The 20,031-nt window shown below is 27.3% G+C and overlaps 2 protein-coding genes across 3 annotated transcripts; one reads left to right on the top strand and one right to left on the bottom strand.

Annotated features, from left to right (window-relative positions):
* The first annotated feature begins 1,512 nt into the window (after positions 1 to 1,512).
* On the top strand, positions 1,513 to 9,685 carry LOC132935140 (histone-lysine N-methyltransferase SUV39H2-like). Its single transcript, XM_061001603.1, has 3 exons — positions 1,513 to 1,902; positions 1,968 to 2,028; positions 6,945 to 9,685. The coding sequence occupies exons 1-3, from the start codon at positions 1,852 to 1,854 to the stop codon at positions 8,453 to 8,455; spliced, it is 1,623 nt and encodes a 540-aa protein (XP_060857586.1). The 5' UTR covers positions 1,513 to 1,851; the 3' UTR covers positions 8,456 to 9,685.
* Positions 9,686 to 12,625: 2,940 nt separating this feature from the next.
* On the bottom strand, positions 12,626 to 16,567 carry LOC132935450 (uncharacterized). Of its 2 annotated transcripts, XM_061002000.1 has the most exons (6): positions 16,150 to 16,567; positions 15,371 to 15,478; positions 13,897 to 14,012; positions 13,674 to 13,829; positions 13,459 to 13,614; positions 12,626 to 13,382 (listed from the first exon to the last, which is right to left on the bottom strand). In XM_061002000.1, exons 2-6 carry the CDS (start codon positions 15,394 to 15,396, stop codon positions 13,150 to 13,152), a joined length of 687 nt encoding a protein of 228 aa, XP_060857983.1. In that variant the 5' UTR covers positions 15,397 to 15,478; positions 16,150 to 16,567; the 3' UTR covers positions 12,626 to 13,149. The 2 variants fall into 2 exon arrangements, with proteins under 2 accessions (XP_060857983.1, XP_060857984.1); XM_061002001.1 differs by lacking the exon at positions 15,371 to 15,478.
* Positions 16,568 to 20,031: the final 3,464 nt, after the last annotated feature.

Below are 20,031 nucleotides of genomic sequence, written 5' to 3'. Positions count from 1 at the left end.
ATGTCAGTATAATTACCTATAGAAAGTAGGTACCTATTTTCTTATAATGTTAATGTTTATTGTATAATATAAATTTATTCAAAATTAAAGGCATTAAAGTAGTGTGACGCGCATGCTATACGCATATGCTAACCTAACCTAACGTAAAATCGCAAACTTTGGATGGCTATAACTTCTAAAATAATGGTTTCCGCAATTTTTTTTTGCACCATCGTTCTTAACTCGTTGATATGCAAATATTCGTAAAAAAAATCCAAAAATATGCTGAGTAGCTAAAATGAATTTGTTTCGCTAGTCATGCATAACCTTATACTAATAGACATTAGACGGGCAATAGTATTTAGTAGAAGTTCGAACGATAGGACGAGAGTGTGGTTGCTGGCACATGCGCCTTAATGAGTACAATATTTTTAAAACTGTGGGTACCAGACGTAAAGTACGATAAAAATACTATGTACTCGTACTCTATGTAAGTATAGTATTTGATAGGTAAAATATTATAAAATATAATACATATTCTGTGCTTTGTAGTTTGTACTTAAGGTCTATTCGTCTATGCTTAAATTACGTAAGTCACAAAATAAGACAAGTACCTATACGGCTATACAATATTATTTTATACAATAGAGATTGTACAGAGTGGTAAACTTGACATCAAATTTTGCTGCATCACAGCAGTGGTGTTACATATTCTCACCGATGCTCATAGTGCTTATGCCATATTATGGTATCCAGAATTCAAATAGGTTATGTTATGTTATGTAATAAGGTTATAAGCAGTGGCGCAACCAGGAATTTTTCATGGGGGGGGGGGGGGTCTGACAAAATAAACCATCTTAATTTTTATAAACAATATTCTTATGTTTTTATTAACAATACATTTTTTAAATTTTATTATTATTTTAAATATTAAATAAGTGAAATATTAAATGAAGATTTTACACCGAGATTATTAATATTAGTACTAGGTCTACTAGTAGTAAAAAAATCTTTTATAGAACTATTCATTGTTCCTTTTTAAAACTATAAAGTATAAACAATATAGGTCAATACGACTAGTTCTAAGACGACCGAAAAAAAAACGAAAATGTCACAATTGTAACAACTAATCGAAATGTATTGTATTTGATAACAGTTGTTGATAAATCAGATATCTAGAACCATAGTTTACTCTATGTCTAGAACCATGGTCATGATAATAATTATTAAGGTCACAGATAACATGTAAACATGATAGTATTAAATTATTGGTTATTGCACTGTAGCAGTGTAGCCACAACACTACTTAATTGATGTAGTCGAAAAATCAATTTATATTTATAAATTTAATTTTTATTCAAGTTTATTGAGAAAATGAAATTAATTTACTATTATACGTGCCAAGGGGGGGGGGGGGGTCCAGACCCGGAGTCCACCCCCCTGGTTGCGCCACTGGTTATAAGGACGTCTATATTGTTGTCATTTCGTTGTCGCCTTATCAGATGCCGATGTGCAGCCATCTTTAATCGCGTTTAACACTAAACTGTTGACGTCGACGCGGTAGCTCACTTTTGTTATCTGGCAGCTGCTGTATCCTGCATTTCTAACCTGTAGCTGTGATTCTTAAATTTTTTATTCTTGCTAAGTCTTTTTACAGCTCTCAAGTAGTCAAGTCCCATGCCGATTGTCTCACGTCGTCCATATTCTGCTATTAACGTTTATTATGAAATACAATTTGTGATGTGCTTTTCTCGAATGTCGATAATTTTTTATTGTATTTAGAATATTTATTTGCGGGAATATAGTTGTTTACGCCTGTCGTAAAAAGTGTCTAGTTTCAATCTTTGCCTATTGTCATAACCAACAACCATCATGGCCGACAATCCCCTGTCTGAAAAACTCGAGGAGAAAATGATGAATTTGGTAAATATCCACTTATGTTTGTAACAATGTTTGCTTTATTAATTATTTACTTCGTTTTATTCCAGAATATTTCTAATTTATCATGTTCATCCGAAGTAATTAGTCCTCAGGTTACAATCAACGATGGTAAGGAATAACAAATTCTTATATTTACCTATCTGTTTATCATTATTTCTATTAATTTTTATGAGATTACTGTGGATCTGTATATACAGTGGTTTTAAAGAAATGTCTACAATTCTCCTTAATATCTGTTAATAATAGGTATATATTATCAGGGCCAGCTTAGGGTGTGCCCCAGCGTAGTATGCATATTGTATATAATCTAGACGTATTAGGTGTGATGCACTACCAATAAACATCGAAATACGGTTGGTTTGGAAACTAATAACTTGTAAGTAATAACCAATAGGTAATCCAGTAATTGTAACAAATTCGAGAAATCAGGGTGACTTATTCTCCAAACACATTTATTTAAAACATTAGGGGGCCTAGTATTAACCGAACTATGTCCCAATAGCCATTTTATGTATTTTGTTAAGTGTTTGGAAGAGAACCCTTTCATATAAAAATATTATTTCGCACAGACCCCGCAAATCTTTTAGTCGAAACTGTATCTTATTATAAATATTATATAAATTAGTGAATTATCAACAGGTGCTGATTGTTAAATTATATAATTAAACAAGATTAACAAATCACAATTTTAGGTATTTTGTTGTAATTAAAAAAAAAAAGTGGGTACTTAAAACTTTTAAAGTACCTAAATAGATAATAATCTTATACACACAATGATATTTTTAAATGCAATGTTTTCAGCAAAAATTAATTTAACCTACTGTATTAGTAATAATAAAATAAATTACTTTAATAGGAATAATTTCATAAAATATACTTAATATGGGTTGACGCCTTAGCTCAGAATCATTTTTCATGTACCCACAATGATTTTATATCATTGATTTCATATGTAACACACTCTTCCCACAGTCCCACTGTACAGATACCTTCTGTACAGTAGAGTGGTACTCACTTGCAGGCATGTAGCAAGGTTCATCAGCGCTCTTTGCCATTTAACATATTTTCGCCCTTGTATATTTTGTTTAATCCCCCTACCCCAATAAATATAATACAATAAAATAAGAAATACTTACAATTAAATTTACATTTCTAATATGCTAAAATAGAAATTAAAATTTCCCCGGAAGCTTGAATTTATGTTTAAATATTTACCCAACTTATAGATTTAATTATTAAAATATATCACTGTCTACTGTCTATCCAGTTGTCCATAATACTCTACTTATACTCTACTTATTGTACAGCAGGGCGATACCCACTTGTCCCACTTTTTTTAAAATGTATTAATAAAAATATATATATATTCTTTAACACTGAGATTTTATAAAGTTTGTCATATAATTCTTTGTCTAATAAGTTTAATAACTCTACTATTATAAAACCAAATATTTTTTCTTACAATAACATTTTGCCATATTTTTTAACCTAGTTGTTTAAAAAATATAAAATATATAAATTATTTCTTAGTATTTTTTAAATCTATTAAGCTACTTTGATTTATAGCTATAATCTATATACGGGTGTAATTGACAAAACAAAAAAATGACGCTACTTAAACATATAACAAAAATTGTGAATTTTATATGGCTAAAAAAAATATTTCCTTCTAAATAATATTTCCAATAGTAAAGCTTAAATTACCTATACAGATTAAATTGAAGTGGACAGTAAAATAAATTTATTGTGATACATTGATGAACTTAAACTTAAAAACAACCAATCGATACTAAAGCTAATAATAAAATGGTGGATAGTCTACTTTTTATATTCCCTGGATTTTAGGGGATATGTTTTGGTGTTACTTCTATTTTCATGTTTCAGAAAATATTTTCTGATCAATACTTTTTTTTTGTTGTAATAATAATGTTATGATACAACTTGCTTACACAATTTTACCTATAAACAAGTTATAATAACAAAACAATGGTTACTGAAAAGAAAACATTTTTCTATTTATATAACTTGAATACAATATTCATAAACACATCTTTATTAACAACTATTATTAATTTATGAGTAACAATCATTAAAGATAATTTAAATATTTTGGAAATATCATTATGTATGCTATATAATAAATAATAGGTATCTAATAATGTTTACAAAATTTGAATTTCACTTATGACTGTGGATGGTTGTTGCTATGGAATTACTCAGTAATCAAATTCTAATTTTACATACATTTTTTGGTAAGAAATAAGGTGGATATGTGCATCAGAGATTTTAAAAAGAGCTTTAATTTTTATTTAATTAGTTCAACTGATATGCCTTGGTACTATAAGTTACAGAATCAAACCAACATCGATTAGGTTATTTAAAATATCTATAATCAAGTTTTTTTAATATTATTTTAATAATAGTTGAGTGTGTAAGGTAGTACACAACAGGAAACTTCCGCTGAGAGTAAATACTACGAGGCATAAACACTAAAACACAATTGGCTCTTTTATTCAACCTACTATAAAAACCCAACTCTTGAAATCCCTCGACAAATCATAGCCTTTCGAATATTCTAGAAATTATCTTAAATACATTTCGTCAAAACAAACTTTTTGCATTTTTCCCTTATGTATAACATTTAATATACGACTAGAAAATAAACTATCAAAATCTGGCAAAATTTGTGACTGCTCAATCCATGATCAAATTGTTGAAGGAGCAGGTAAAATACATTTTTGTTATCTAAAAATGTATAAGCAACTGGTGATTTATTTTTAAGTGGCATCAACACATTGTGACCAAAGCATTGTAAGATGGGAATCTGTATGTGTGTGTGTGTGTGTGTGTATTAAATATTTTTTATTATTACGGGTCTTAATTTTAGAAACTGACATTTTAAATTCTGAGCAGAGCAACGAATGTATTGGTTTTACAATTATGTGTTTTTTTAAAAAAATTTTTTTGTGTCTTGTCATTACCTTTTAGGACAGTAAAAATGCTTAGATTTTCTTTAACAGCATCTTTAATTTTCTAAAGCCGGGAAAAAAAAATAAATTAAGGAAAAACGGGAATTTTTACATAAAATCGGTTTTTGAAAAAATTGATTTTAGATTTGGTGTAACTCTAAAACAAAGGACTGTAGATACAAATTTGGTTGTTTATATTAGCATTTTTTATACATGATAAAATGTTTGATTTATTTTGAACTGTTTACGGACAAAAAATATTGGATACTAAGTTCCTCATTTATTGTCCTTACTGCTTAATAAAAAAAAAAACCATAAGCCTTTGAATTTGGAATGTTGACAATACTTGACTAAAATCATGAAATACGTATTTGAACAATTATCTACATTAAAATTTTTTCTAATATGATACATTGATACTAAGTACTTAGTAGATTTAAAGTCATAAATTCTTACCTGCTGATGTAGACAGTTGTTTTTCCGAATAATATTTGTAGATAACTGCTGTTGGCTTAAATTTATTTTTATTTTGATTAATAAAATCATCGCGATACAAATATTCCTGACACAGATATTTATTAGGTACAGAATTTTTTTTTTAAAATAAAACAGTAGACCAACGTTTTCTAGTAAGAAAATAATTTTGATATAAATTAAAAATATCGAACACAAGATAATTTTAATTAATACAATAGTTTCCTGAATATATACCATAGTTCAGTACCCACATTTCACTTGTGACTTCATCTTTAGGAAATCGAAACATGTTTAGGTTGGGAAACTACCTATATTGTTTTAAGGCAATTAAAACATTGGAACTTATTTTCAGGCATAATTAAAATTATTGTAATATGCCAACCACACAAACATTTTTACTATATAAATATAAGAACATAAGTGTTGCCGTTTCGAATGACAGTGAGTGGTGCTTCTATTATTGAGATAAAAATAATTTGTTAAATGATGAATCTAGTTTTTCAATTAAAATTATTTGAAATATATAATATTAAATTACAATTACTGGGTAAGCTTGTTGTTCAAATTATTTGTTCACACCACTATTTACAGCCGTGTTTACACTTCATATTACGTCAATAATGATAATATCATTAATATCAATGGAATAGGTATTCTGAAAATATTACTACCAAAATACCATGTATTTAATACTCTTTTAAGTTAATTTTACTCTAGAGGGGTAGATGAAATCATAGGTGTTCACCCTACCGCTGACAGTTGTCGACTATAACGCTCTATAACAACTGACAGTTCGGAATTGGCCGCCGATTTTTTTCTACGGCGTTGTTTATCTGTATTTTATAAAATCAATGATAACCATTAAATAATGAATTATATTTTCATCATTAATCTTGAATAGGTTTGGTGTTATTGATCTATTAACATTTTTTTTCTTAAGTGTAGTTTTGTAAATGGATAATGTGTTTTACGTCAGTGTACTGATTATTTAAATGTAATTTTAGTAAAGTTTTTTTAGTATTTTTCATAATTATATAACATAATATCTAAAATAAAATACTTAAAAATATAATATTAATAAATAACAATAAGTAGATTGGTGATTGCTGATTTGACACATTCATTTTGTAAAATAAAGTCAAGATAAAAATGTATCGTTTTATATTATACAATAATTGTATATAACAGCACTTATGTAGCGATAACATTTTTTTACACTCACTTTTTACATAATATTTTAATTGGCTATGGTACATGTGTGACAATGTCAATTTATTCATGAATTTGATTTTTCATATTTTGATGAAATGAATAATAAATTAAAACACTCTCGCTACTGCATTTTTTGATAGTTTTTTAGTGCATTTTGTACCACTGTATCACAATTCACAGCCAGTCATAAAAATTTGATTTTCTTAAAAATTAAAACTTTAGTATAATTTATAATTTATATACATATAATTCAAGGTTCTTGATAGTATAAATTGTAGTTTTTGTTGCTTGCATGATGTTAATAATCATTCTGAATTGTTTTTAAAATATCTAGTGATGATTTTTTTTATATTTACCTTGTTACAGACTTCAACAATGATGATATCAAGAATAGTACATGTAGTAAATCAATGGCAATAAAGACTAAAATAAACTGTTCAGATAACCAAAAATCAAAGTGTGATGTTATTTTATCCAAGAATCAAAATTGTACATGTAATGAAAAAAGCAATCACTGTGATAGTGATTGGCAGGACGTAGAAGAAAACAGCGATACATTTATAAATGATTCACCAGATTATACAGTAATATTAACAAACCCTGTATTTTTAGCATCAAATGTTGAACAAAAAAAAATATATTATTATATGAATTTAGACCCCGTAGCAAGGCGTTTTATACATGAAAATTCACTTTTTGATCAAAATATTTTGGCGTATGCTACAACAGAAATAGTTGAAATTGTTGATTATAGATTTTTCATAGATAAATCGTTTTATTTAGTTAAGTGGAAAGATTGGTCAGTAGGATTTAATACATGGGAATCTGAAAAAGCTCTAAGATGTTGTCAAGAACACATACTTGAATTTGAAAACAAAAAATATTTTTTTAATACACATGTAAATATAATGCATCTAATGTTAACTAGACAAATCATCACACAATTATTTGAAAAATTCAGAACTTCAACTGGATTATCTTTGCCATTAACCACACTTGAAGAAATTTCTGTTATATCCAATGCTCTTGGACATGGTACTGAAAATGCACAAAAAATGAGAAAAATGTGCTTGAAAACATATTTGACACATTTGTCTTTGGATTTTTTTAGACAACGACAGGATCGTGAACTCAAAGATTGGGAGATACTTATAAATATAATTTCAAAGAATTATAACATTAAAGTAGAAAATAACATGGACCTTGAAGATCCACCAATTTCATTTGTGTACACTACAAAATATTATATTCCTGAAGGGAAAATTATCATCCCAGACAATCATCCATCCGGTTGTCTTTGTAAAAAGGACTGTTCATTTGGTATTAATTGTTGCAAGACATTATCTGGTTCAGTTGCTTATGATATAAATAAGAATGTAGTAGTAACCCCTGATTTTCCAATTTTTGAATGTAATAAGAAATGTGTATGTTCGTCATCCTGTACTAATAGAGTAGTTCAACATGGTAGCAATGTGAAAGTTTGTATACATAAATCTAAGTCTCCTGGTTGGGCATTAAAGACTTGTCAAAACATCTATAAAGGTCAATTTGTAGGCATATATGTTGGTGAAATTATTACAGTTGAAGAATATAATCAGCGTTTACAAAATTCCTCATCTTCTATCAATTACACATGGAAATTAGACTTCAATGATTTTAAATGCATTGTTGATAGTACACATTATGGCAATTTCACAAGATTCATCAATCATTCGTGTAAGGCAAACTTGAATATACATTTTGTATGGATTAATTGCTTGAATAAATATTTGCCATACTTGGCTTTTTTTGCTAATAGAAATATTTTAGCTGGAGAACAACTCACTATTAATTACTTTACCAGTAGAGGTAGATTCTTTGAAAAAATGTGGCAATAAATGTAAATGTAAATGTCAAATGAAGAAATGTATAGGCTATTATTTTTAATCAATAATTTTTGTCTAGGAAATAAATATAAGTGTAGCATATTTTATGAATAAGGGTAATAATATATGGAAGACAGCCTTTTTATTCCAATTTATATTATTATTATTTAATTAATTAATCATACTAAATAAGTAACTTTATTTATATGTATATATTTAAATTGAAATCTATTATACTTAAACAGGTTAATGATTGAAAAAGTATTGTAAATTAATATAAGATAAATATGTTTGATATAATATGATCACTCAAGCAAGCCTAAGCTTATATTTTGTGTCGATTTTTTCGTTGTTTTGAGATCATCTACAAATAGCTTTATTTACCAATTCAAAATATATTGTAATTTGTAAAGAACTTTTTAATTGTTACTTTTTCCATAACAACAATGATTAATATTTGTAAAATAATGCCATTAAATGTGAAATGAATAATTTTAAGGGTTATTATTTTTAATCTATAATTTTAGTCTAATAAGTAATATTAAGTGCCTGATTTTTTTATGTACCAATGTACAATGTATTGTGCTCTATACCTAAAATATTTTCTTATATCTGAGCGCACCGCAGTGCGCCATGCCAAGTTTCAGCAATGCCAGTATATCTTTACTCTATTATACTTAAACAGGTTAATGATTGAAAAAGTATTGTAAATTAATATAAGTTAAAATGTTTGATATAATATGATCACTCAAGCAAGCCTAAGCTTATATTTTGTGTCGATTTTTTCGTTGTTTTGAGATCATCTACAAATAGCTTTATTTACCAATTCAAAATATATTGTAATTTGTAAAGAACTTTTTAATTGTTACTTTTTCCATAACAACAATGATTAATATTTGTAAAATAATGCCATTAAATGTGAAATGAATAATTTTAAGGGTTATTATTTTCAATCTATAATTTTAGTCTAATAAGTAATATTAAGTGCCTGATTTTTTTATGTACCAATGTACAATGTATTGTGCTCTACCTAAAATATTTTCTTATATCTGAGCGCACCGCATTGTGCCATGCCAAGTTTCAGCAATGCCAGTATATCTTTACTCTATTATACTTAAACAGGTTAATGATTGAAAAAGTATTGTAAATTAATATAAGTTAAAATGTTTGATATTATATGATCACTCAAGCAAGCCTAAGCTTATATTTTGTGTCGATTTTTTCGTTGTTTTGAGATCATCTACAAATAGCTTTATTTACCAATTCAAAATATATTGTAATTTGTGAAAAACTTTTTAATCGTTACTTTTTCCATAACAACAATGATTAATATTTGTAAAATAATGCCATTAAATGTGAAATGAATAATTTTAAGGGTTATTATTTTCAATCTATAATTTTAGTCTAATAAGTAATATTAAGTGCCTGATTTTTTTATGTACCAATGTACAATGTATTGTGCTCTATACCTAAAATATTTTCTTATATCTGAGCGCACCGCAGTGCGCCATGCCAAGTTTCAGCAATGTCAGTATAACTTTACACAAACCAATTTGCCAAGTTTTTCTAACCCATATTATCTTTGTTTCCTCTTAAGATAAACTTTTAAAATTTAAAACACAGATTAATCTCGATTAGCTTAGGACGCTCTAAGAAAATGAGCTTTAGAGAGTGTATTTCTAAATGTATGAAGTGGCGCGCTTAGCACGCATAAACGTTTTCTTTCAAAAAGCGTTACAATATGGTAATAAGAAATTATTTGTAGTTGACTTATATTATATATTTTATACTATAAAAGCAAGTCTAGATTTAGTGTCATGGGTTGCCTTCGAAACCGCTTGACAGATTTGGCTGATCCTTTTTTTGTTATGTTCGTGATTGTCAGGAAAATTTATTTTTAAGAACTATTTGAATACTTATTCTGAATACCTTAGTTCTCATTTATTCGAATATGTATTCCGAATACAAAATAAAAGTATTCTTTACAAGACTGGAAACAGGTAATATTTAATGCTGGTATTGACATTTGACAATTCTAACTTTCTAAGTCTGTATTAAATGGGAAGGAAATTTTATGCATTTACATCGGACACAATTAGTGTACATACCGACCTAGTTCTTAAATATTATCGGGACGTAATTCGTTTGCTGTGAACAGAACGGTCGCAGAACTTGATGTTTTCCGGACCACTCGTTAGAGGGTGGCTCGGTCCCCAAACTCCGTGGAGCTAAAATAGTCAACTGGTGGCAGTTTGAGGGGGGAGCGTATTCCCTTTCAGGTAGACGGATAGGTAACCTAACAAGTGAACCTAACCTACCATTCGGATGAATCTAACTAGTTAAATAAGAATAGTAATCGCCCCTTCCAGACAGTTCCGTCTTTACCCTATGATGGGCACGCGGGGCACGTGCCCACGGCCCCCAGCCAAATGGATTCCCCGAATAATCGAAGTTACAACTTTAAATTGTAATTTAACCTAATCTAACGTTTTAATACGACTGTCTTTAAAAATAATAATTCTAAATTCTAGAAAAAAAAATTTAGGTATAAATGGCAATGTTAAAATGTTATATCAGTCACTACGACTACCTGCCTGTATTATTAAGATATTGATGTGGCTGTAGGTACCTATGCGCATTCACGTGGTTACTAGATTATTATCTTATCTCAATTACGTCAACGCAGTGAATTGAATGGGAATTCCATTTTAAACGTTTTCAGTAAATATACAATAAACAGTCAGTACAAGTACCGTTTGTCCGAGTTCGTTAGTTTATTTAACTATATTAAAAATATAAAATATAATATTGTATTAGTATAATAGTGTCTGATATCTATTATAGAGTTTTAGTCTCATTTAATTTTGTCAAAAGGACATATTTGAGCGGTTCAGAAAAAAGAAAAAGATTCAAAAAAAAAATATTAGCAAACTGCCTATGCAGGGACGATCTCAAAAATAAATTATGTGATGTGTAATCTTCAAAATTGCCGACTAGAATTTGAAATTCAAATTTTTGTTAACTATTAACTATTAAGTATTATTTTTAGTTACATGCTATAAATTTATAATTTCTCTATTACCTTATGTTTCAATTTTTAGTTTAAATTAAATTTGAAGTTAAAACTTAGAAATACCCTATATAAATATCTAATTCCATCCAAATTTAAACTTAAAATATCTATAAAATAAACTGTCAATATATTTTTTAGATTTTTTGTTTACAATATACTACATGTTACAACTACTTATTTTAAATTTTAAAAATCAACACGTTTTTAATTACAAAAGAATTTGCAAACTTATGAGATTTTAATACATTTTGTCAAAGTATGAACTTGAAATACTAATAATTATATATATTATTATTACTTATATGTTAATAATATTATATTATATAATTATACATATATTTTTTTCTTATATTATTATTTAAAAATGCTTCAATTTTCTACTTAAGATTTTTTATGGTAGGAAAGTGAATCTGATTGGTACTTTGAGAGGTCATAAGTAAAAATTCTCAGTAGTTTTCGAAAGCATCAAGAAAAAAAAATTTAGGAAAAATTGAGAACTATACGCAAAATCAATCTTTTTTAAAAATGTTTTATGGTGAACTCTAAAAAAATAACCGTACACACAGGAAATTTTCACTGAATGTTTATATAATTACCATTTTTTACACTTGTAAAGCTATTTATAGGCGTAATAAAGTTTTGATTTCATTTTTTTTTTATTATTTTCGATAAAATTTTTTTAAAGTTAAAAACTTGAAAATGTAATACAAGGTTATTCATAAGTTGGAAATAATTTATAAAAGTAGCCTTATTCCAGATGTATATACTTGATTATGTTTTAAGTATAAATGTTACACTAACCAAAATTAAAAAGCTAATAAATTTAATATATAAATATATTTATAAGCAAAAGGCTGCAGTTTTGCTTAAAACAGTTCATTAACTTAAAATTGTTATAAATAACAACTAACAATATACTTACAAATTCTTTTAATCAATTTAAGCTATTTAAGAATTATTATTTATTACTTATTAATTTAAAATCAATGTTTAATGATATGATATTAACTAATATAGTATTGGTTTCATAAAATGTAAATGCATCTAGTTTCTAGGATAAAATAAAATAAACTAAAAAATATCAATCAAATATAATTTATTGCGTAAGAAAAATGAAAATAAATGATGCACACCCGCTTACAATGATAAATCTTTATCTGTAGCACAGGATGCCTTTAAAAACTAAATATTTTAATAATGTAAGTATTCAACTACATTAAATACAAACTTGCTTAAAAGGGAAAAATAAATGTATGTATAATATCTTAAAATAACAATACTTATTTTATTTTCAACATTTATTTAATACAGATGGAAGACATTTAAATATAAAACTACATTAAGTGTACACATAATAATGATATAACTAATATTATTGCAATAATACTCGTTTTAAATGGACTGAGTTTCATAAATCAATCAAAATTGTATTTACTCACATTTAATCAAATTAAGATTTAAATAATTTAAAATAATATATTTAAACAAAAATGAGATAATTAGTTTCATAAAAATAACTGTTACCAGATTTTGGAAATAGTATAATTTAATAGTGTTCGGTTACTATCAAAAACATATATTAATGGTCTAAATTGAAAATATTTTAAATTAAAATTGAAAAATTAATTGCATCTTATTCTGTGAACTCAGTGTCAAATTTAGTTTGAGATTCTTTCAAATATTTTCTTTTCTTCAATTGTGTATTTGTTTCTACCAAATAAAATGCTCCAGATCCAAGTAAAGCAAAGAAACTTGCAATAGCCACACTAAATGTCCAACCAAAGAAGTTGTTTTCGTGGCCAGGCATCCAACCAGGACGGTTAGCAAACAAAGCAAATATTAACACTGATATTGCGGCACATACACCTATAATAAAATACAAATATTTTTGTATAGTAACAAAATATGAACATTTATAACAATATATAAACATTGAATATACCAGATACAATCAATGTAACTCCCAATGCTTGAGTTATTTGATTAAAACTTTTTTTTACAGGTGTACAACATAGAAAAAACATTGATGAACCAACAGTTGATGCTAATGTTCCTAGGAATGTAATTGTGTACAAGATCTGAGTTGCCACTATGAAAGCTACAAAAATACAAATTGAAGAATTTAAAATGTTGAGAAACTGTACAATATTTAATTACGTGGTAACAAAAATCCTTTGATTTCATCATATCCCTTGGTGAAAGGGTCAAATACCCAGTGGCATCCAACAAAAAATCTTTGCTCTGTCGGGTCAAACGGATCAGGTAGTGAGCGAAAACAATGAGTCCACAATCCAAATCTTTCTAATTTTGCACCTAAATTAAAGTTTAAAAAATATGACAAAACAAAACATTAACAAAATAGGTTAAAAAAAATAAATACCTGTGATTCTTTTATCGCTGACTATCCAACTGGCCGAAAAAAATGAAATGAACACTAACACTAAAGCCAAAACGTTCAAGCCAAAAGCTACGTTACCAGCCAAACGCTCTTTCATTCTACAAAAACAAAGATTTTTCTAAGTTAAGACTGTATAAATAAAAATTAACAACTACCTAAAGGTATTTTTTGACAATATTATCAATTAAAAAATATTGAATTAGGTATACAATGTATCCATATGATTATAATTTATAAGTATAATGTAGGTAAAAATATAATTATTATCAAACATATATTTATAATAGCCACAAATATATTAAAAGTTCTTTTCAAAATTTGTTTTAAATTCTATATTTCAATTGAAGTTTTATTATAAGTATTAATAAAATCACATTGTGATAAATTTAATTAATCAGTTTACCACCAGTTAACAGTTAGCCATCTATAGTTCATTTTTAAATTATTAGTTATTGGTTATTACTCATTAAAACTATATTTTTATTGTTAGAAATTATTATTATTAGGTATAGTACCTATAGTAATATTTATTTTAATTTATTTTTTAATTCTTAGTGAGTAATTAATTTCAATATAATAAAATTACAATATATTAATTTAATTAATTTTTTTGAAATAAATTGTATAACATTAAAATCATAAATCTTGTGGGTACATAGACATACAAATAAAGATATATTTGATTATTAAGATATGATTATAGATATATAATAAATTATACTACCCAAATATTCAAGCAATTTTAAAAATATTTTTTACTTTGAAAGGTTTCAAATTATAGTTCAAATTCAAGTAAAATTATGAACACTAGCTATGTATACAAATTGTAAATTAAAGAAGTAATTACTGCACCTACTGCAGAATAACTAGTTTATAATTATTTGTCATCCAATTACCTATATTAAAATAAATGAAGTATAAGGAATAAAAGGTATTATAACCTTTATATTTAGTGATTTTTAAACAAATTATTGAGTTTCATACAGTTAAAAAGTTTACTATAGTAGTAAATCACATAAATACAGAATAAATATAATATGTCACAAATATAATATTATATTTTTATATCAAATACATGCAAATAAGCTATTCATATAAGTAACTGTTCACCATTCATGTTTGAAAAACAATAAGTTATATCTATTGACAGTATACATAAGTACCTAATTATACCAAGTATTTTTGTAGAAAAATAATACAATAAGAATTAAAATTACATTTTAAGTTACAAAATAAAGATAAACATGCAAACAGCAGGCGGGTAAGTGATAATCAAGGCTTGGAAAATTATGGGCTAAAAAGTACTCAAATATGCACTTAAAAAACATACAGTACAAATTGCAAAAATTATTTAATTTATTGAAGAAACATAATATGTATATATATAATGTACGAGGTGACACTTATTAAAAAATGTTCGATACAATTTTATCGATACGCTAAATTGTCCACGTACCTTTTCAGAAGTCCAATGGAGACCATGGACAGCGCAAGTCATGTGAATCATTTTTTGAATTAATTGGTTGTCATTAATTTAATATTTTTTTTGTTGAACTATAAATTTCTAAAAAAAAAATGTATGTTGGTTAAAATGATGAAATATGCATATAAATGTTCTTAAACCTAAAAAAATATGCAAATTCGAGTCTTGGTAATGACTTATTGTATTGGAAGTTCTAAACTTCTAGTAGGTAATATATCTACAATGAAATAATATGAAGAGAATAACAAAACGATTTATTCAGAGATTCATTTATGTTTTACTATAATGATTCAATTAACACTAAATCATAAACAAAAGAACCATCAGTGATGAATTACACCAAGTGTACTTTGGCTACATAATAGCATCTGTCATAGGTGCAGTTGAAAGCGAGGATACATGCATAAAATCAAATTACTTAAAACAGCGGCAATAACAATAAACATGATGGTACATGTTTAATAGTGACAGTAATAATTTAACGATTATGCCATAAGTCAGGTGATCGTTGGAAACTGTTGACCTAGCATCATGCAGGTAAGCGGCACACGATACAAATTAATCAAAAACTGTTAATAGCTTGCCACACGCTCAACATAAGACACACCTTAATTAGTGCAAAAAGCAAAGTTTACGAGTTTTTATTTAGTATTTAAAGTCAATCTTAAGATACACAAATATTAAATACTGATTAAAGGTATCAATTATAAATGTGTTAGGTATATAAAATAAAACCGAAGTTTGATAATTACCTGCGTGAGTAATCGGTATAGCGTTTGTGGTGGAAACTGGAAAAATCCGAATGAATTACTGATATGAAAAAGAAAAGCCTGTCTCGTCGTGAAAAAATTTGTGTAATTACGTTCTTACATCAGTCGGGCAGACAAACGAGAGCGCCGGTAAACACGACTACCTACGTGGCTACGAAAAAATTAACGACAGAGATAGAATTGACCATTAAGAGGAGTAAGAAGGGCAAAAGAAAATAAGCAGAAAAACTCGTTCGCGGAGTTGGCTCTTCGGAATTTGTATTTTACAGCGGTTTGTTATTATCTGGAAAACGACGGACGGAGATACGAATCGTCATATCATACGATCATGTATGGAAGGATGGTGGAGATTCTCCTCAGGAGAGGGGAAGTAATTATATAACGGCGAAAAAAGTTCTTATCAAGTTAAATATTTACAATATTTGATCGTCATACATAAAAAAAAGCCGCGTCACACTAGCTAGCAGTCCTTAGTGGGCAGCTAGCCGCTAGGAACGTTAGTAGTACTATATTGGCTAGAGGGCGCTAGAAGGACTTGACTTTTTATCAGATTTAATCATAGACCTTATACGAGTATAATAATATGGTCTATGGATCCAATATAAGCCGTCGTGCAATCATAAACTTATAGCGTTTTCGATTTGACTAAATAGTCATAGTGTGCACTGTGCACTGAAATTCCACTAGCACTACGCGTGTGCTGCACTAGTTTAAAGTTTTCTATACATCGAATAAGAAAAAAAACATTATTATCAGATATAAATAATAAATATAATTATAATGATATTTGATAATAATATGATAAATAGGAAATTAGATAATTTATGAATGTGTCACGACTCACGAGTGAAACGGTTCATGTAAATAAAATGCACCCATTGCACCGTAGACCTATAAATTAATGGACAGCGTTTCCCACACCGACTGGCCATCGGTTAATCCAGACGACATAACTGAGAGAAAAAAAAAACATATGAGCATAATATGAAAGGAAAAAAAGTTTTTAGCTACCTACCTATACGTTTTAGCACACTGTAACGGCCAGAAACCTCTCTTTTCCCTCTCAACAATCCCGTCTGATGATTACTCTCAATGTGCACTGTCTATTAGTTTATAGGTCTATCGTCTATGCATTGCACTGGCCACTGACTAAATCGGCGGTGCAGAAAGTGCGCACTGAGTGCACTCGATTATTGTCAGTTCAATAAATCGAATATAAAACACTGCACCAGTTCACTGAATATTTGCCAAATCAAATACGTTTTTGCATTCAGTGCTCACTAAATAAAAGGGACATTATTAAACAGTTAATTAGTAAATACACAATGAAATACATTTTTGTGATAGTGTGATAGTGATACTGTTAAGACATCTGTGAAATTGCCTATTAGGATATCCTTCGCCAACGTTTTCTCAAGTCAATTTAATAATCTTAATTTTTATTCTTTAGCTAGTTGACCTTCGTATTCCTGCCTCAAAATTGTAATCAATAATCATAAATAAATAGTAATTCGCATAAAAAATATCACTCAAACACAATATCTAGTTTTAAATTGACACATTAAGCCAACTGGTGAAAAAAGTATGCAACAAAACATTTTAGAACTTTAAACAAATTAAAAATTTTATTTTTCTAACGATTAAAAGTGTACGAAATTTCAAAAGAAAATGTGTTACAAAGAAAAAAATAATAGAACAATAGCTTTGAATATAAAATGGTAGAAAATAAAGAACAAATAAATAGGTTTACCTTTTTTTGCCCGTGCAGCACAAATAAAAGCTTATAATAATTTACACCTGATGAATCAAACAACGACTAAGTTATTAATAAGTAGCTAAGTTACAAATAAGAAATGTTCTTGTGATTTAAATAAAACTCAATTTAATTATAGTTTACTTATACCTAGCTCTATTTAATGCATACCTACACAAAAGAATTAACACCAAAGTTCAATGTTCTACGTACGCTATTCTTGGACCATTGTTATTTGTTATGAAACATCTTCAACAACATCGAAGTGAAAAAAAAGGTGGCAAGTGGGTGTCACTCTGCTGTACAGTAGGTTACAAGTGGATCACTGTAATGGATGGTGTTAAATTTGAATTCAATGGTATAATATCATTGTATACGAAAAATGATTCTGGGCGAAGACGGTCAGTCATGCCTAGATATACTACCAAATATATTCGATGATATTATTGTCAATAAAGTAATTTATTAACTTATTTATGTGGAACTTTGTTTTAAATTTTCAATCCTTAGTGATAAAAGTCGAATATTTAAAAAATTTTTACCTACAAAATTATTTTTAAACTTTAAATTTGATCAGTTTTGTCAAAATTCGAACTTTAAAAATGTATAAAAAAAAAATTGTAAATACGTATTTTTAATATTTTTCAACTGCCATCGTAACAATATATCAGGAGCCTTGTTTTACAATTTCAAGCTTTCTGACCCAACAAATAAAATTTTATTGACATTTATAGGAAAACTACTAATTACTATATCAACTTAGAAAATTGTAAATTGAAAATGTCCGTAAACAGCTGAAAATGAGTCAAAACATTTGAAAAACTTTATGGTGTATTGTAAATAAAAATATAAACATTCAGTGAAATTTTCATGTACCTATTTACAGTTATTCGTTTTTGAATTACAACTAAATAAGAAAATCACTAGATGAGAAATCGGGTGAATATCCAATGTTGTAAAAATATGAACTTCAAATGCTCATAAATATTTAATTTGGCTTTCCAATAGACATTTTTTTGTTTGATAAAGATAGACAAACTTATGAGGAATTTTGTATTAAATTTTCAAATCTTGGATTTAAAAAAAAAAATCATATCAAAATGTTAAAAAGTTCTGATAATTTACTTTATTTGGCAAATAAGTTGCTTTTTAATATGTAGGTAGACACAATAAAATTAGGTACTAACTTGTTTTGTCTCCAGTTACATATTAATTATATCTACTTATGTAATGCTATACCTACACGTTATGATATATCATTATCTTATTAGATTATATTTAGATTTATGAAAATAAATTAAACAGTACAATTATTATCATTAGCTATATAAATACAAATTATCAATACATTATCCTAAAATTTTAATGACATACGACACCCACACATAAAAGAGTAATACTGAAATTAAAATATACAATTCGATTACGTTCAAAGGTGGCATCTCACACAATCATCTATAAAAACCCATACGACACACACAACGGAAAAAAGTGAAAAATTGGTAAGAATATCTTACTCAAATGATGTTCACATTTTCGTCATTTTTACGTATTTTGTAAAGACTTGAACTTAAAATGCTTATAGAAAAAAAATTGTGACTGGATTTTTAATATTTTTCGAATATTATTCTAATAATAGAAGCTTGTACTACATTTTCAAGCTTATTTTACCCAACAAATAACATTTTGTGTAAGATTGTGGTCTGTGGATCTATAGAACAATTCGCTGGGGCTATTTCGACGTGACCTTTAATATTTTCAAATAATCAAATAATAAAACATTTTTATTATATTTCGTAATTTTATATGTATTTAATATAATATTATAAATTATAATAATAGGAATTAAAAAAAACAAATAATTCATCAATAAACATGGAAGTGAGATACTATATGCTAGGTATGCCAATATCGATTCTTATTTTCCCGTGTGTCTGAAGACCATTTTGGTAATTTTATTGACTATTACCTACTTCAAATATTTTTAGTGTGATAATTCCCGAACCCTCTTTTATTGAGTTTTATATAAAAATATTATAATTATTAGATATTATTTTCAACAATTTTTTTAATTAATATAAAGAATGTTGAAGTTTTTGTAAATAAAGTAG

Source organism: Metopolophium dirhodum, chromosome 1, assembly GCF_019925205.1.
Source record: "Metopolophium dirhodum isolate CAU chromosome 1, ASM1992520v1, whole genome shotgun sequence".
In the NCBI taxonomy this organism is placed as follows: domain Eukaryota; kingdom Metazoa; phylum Arthropoda; class Insecta; order Hemiptera; family Aphididae; genus Metopolophium; species Metopolophium dirhodum.
Note: the sequence above shows the minus strand (reverse complement) of the source record. Positions and strands in the feature narration are given on the sequence as shown.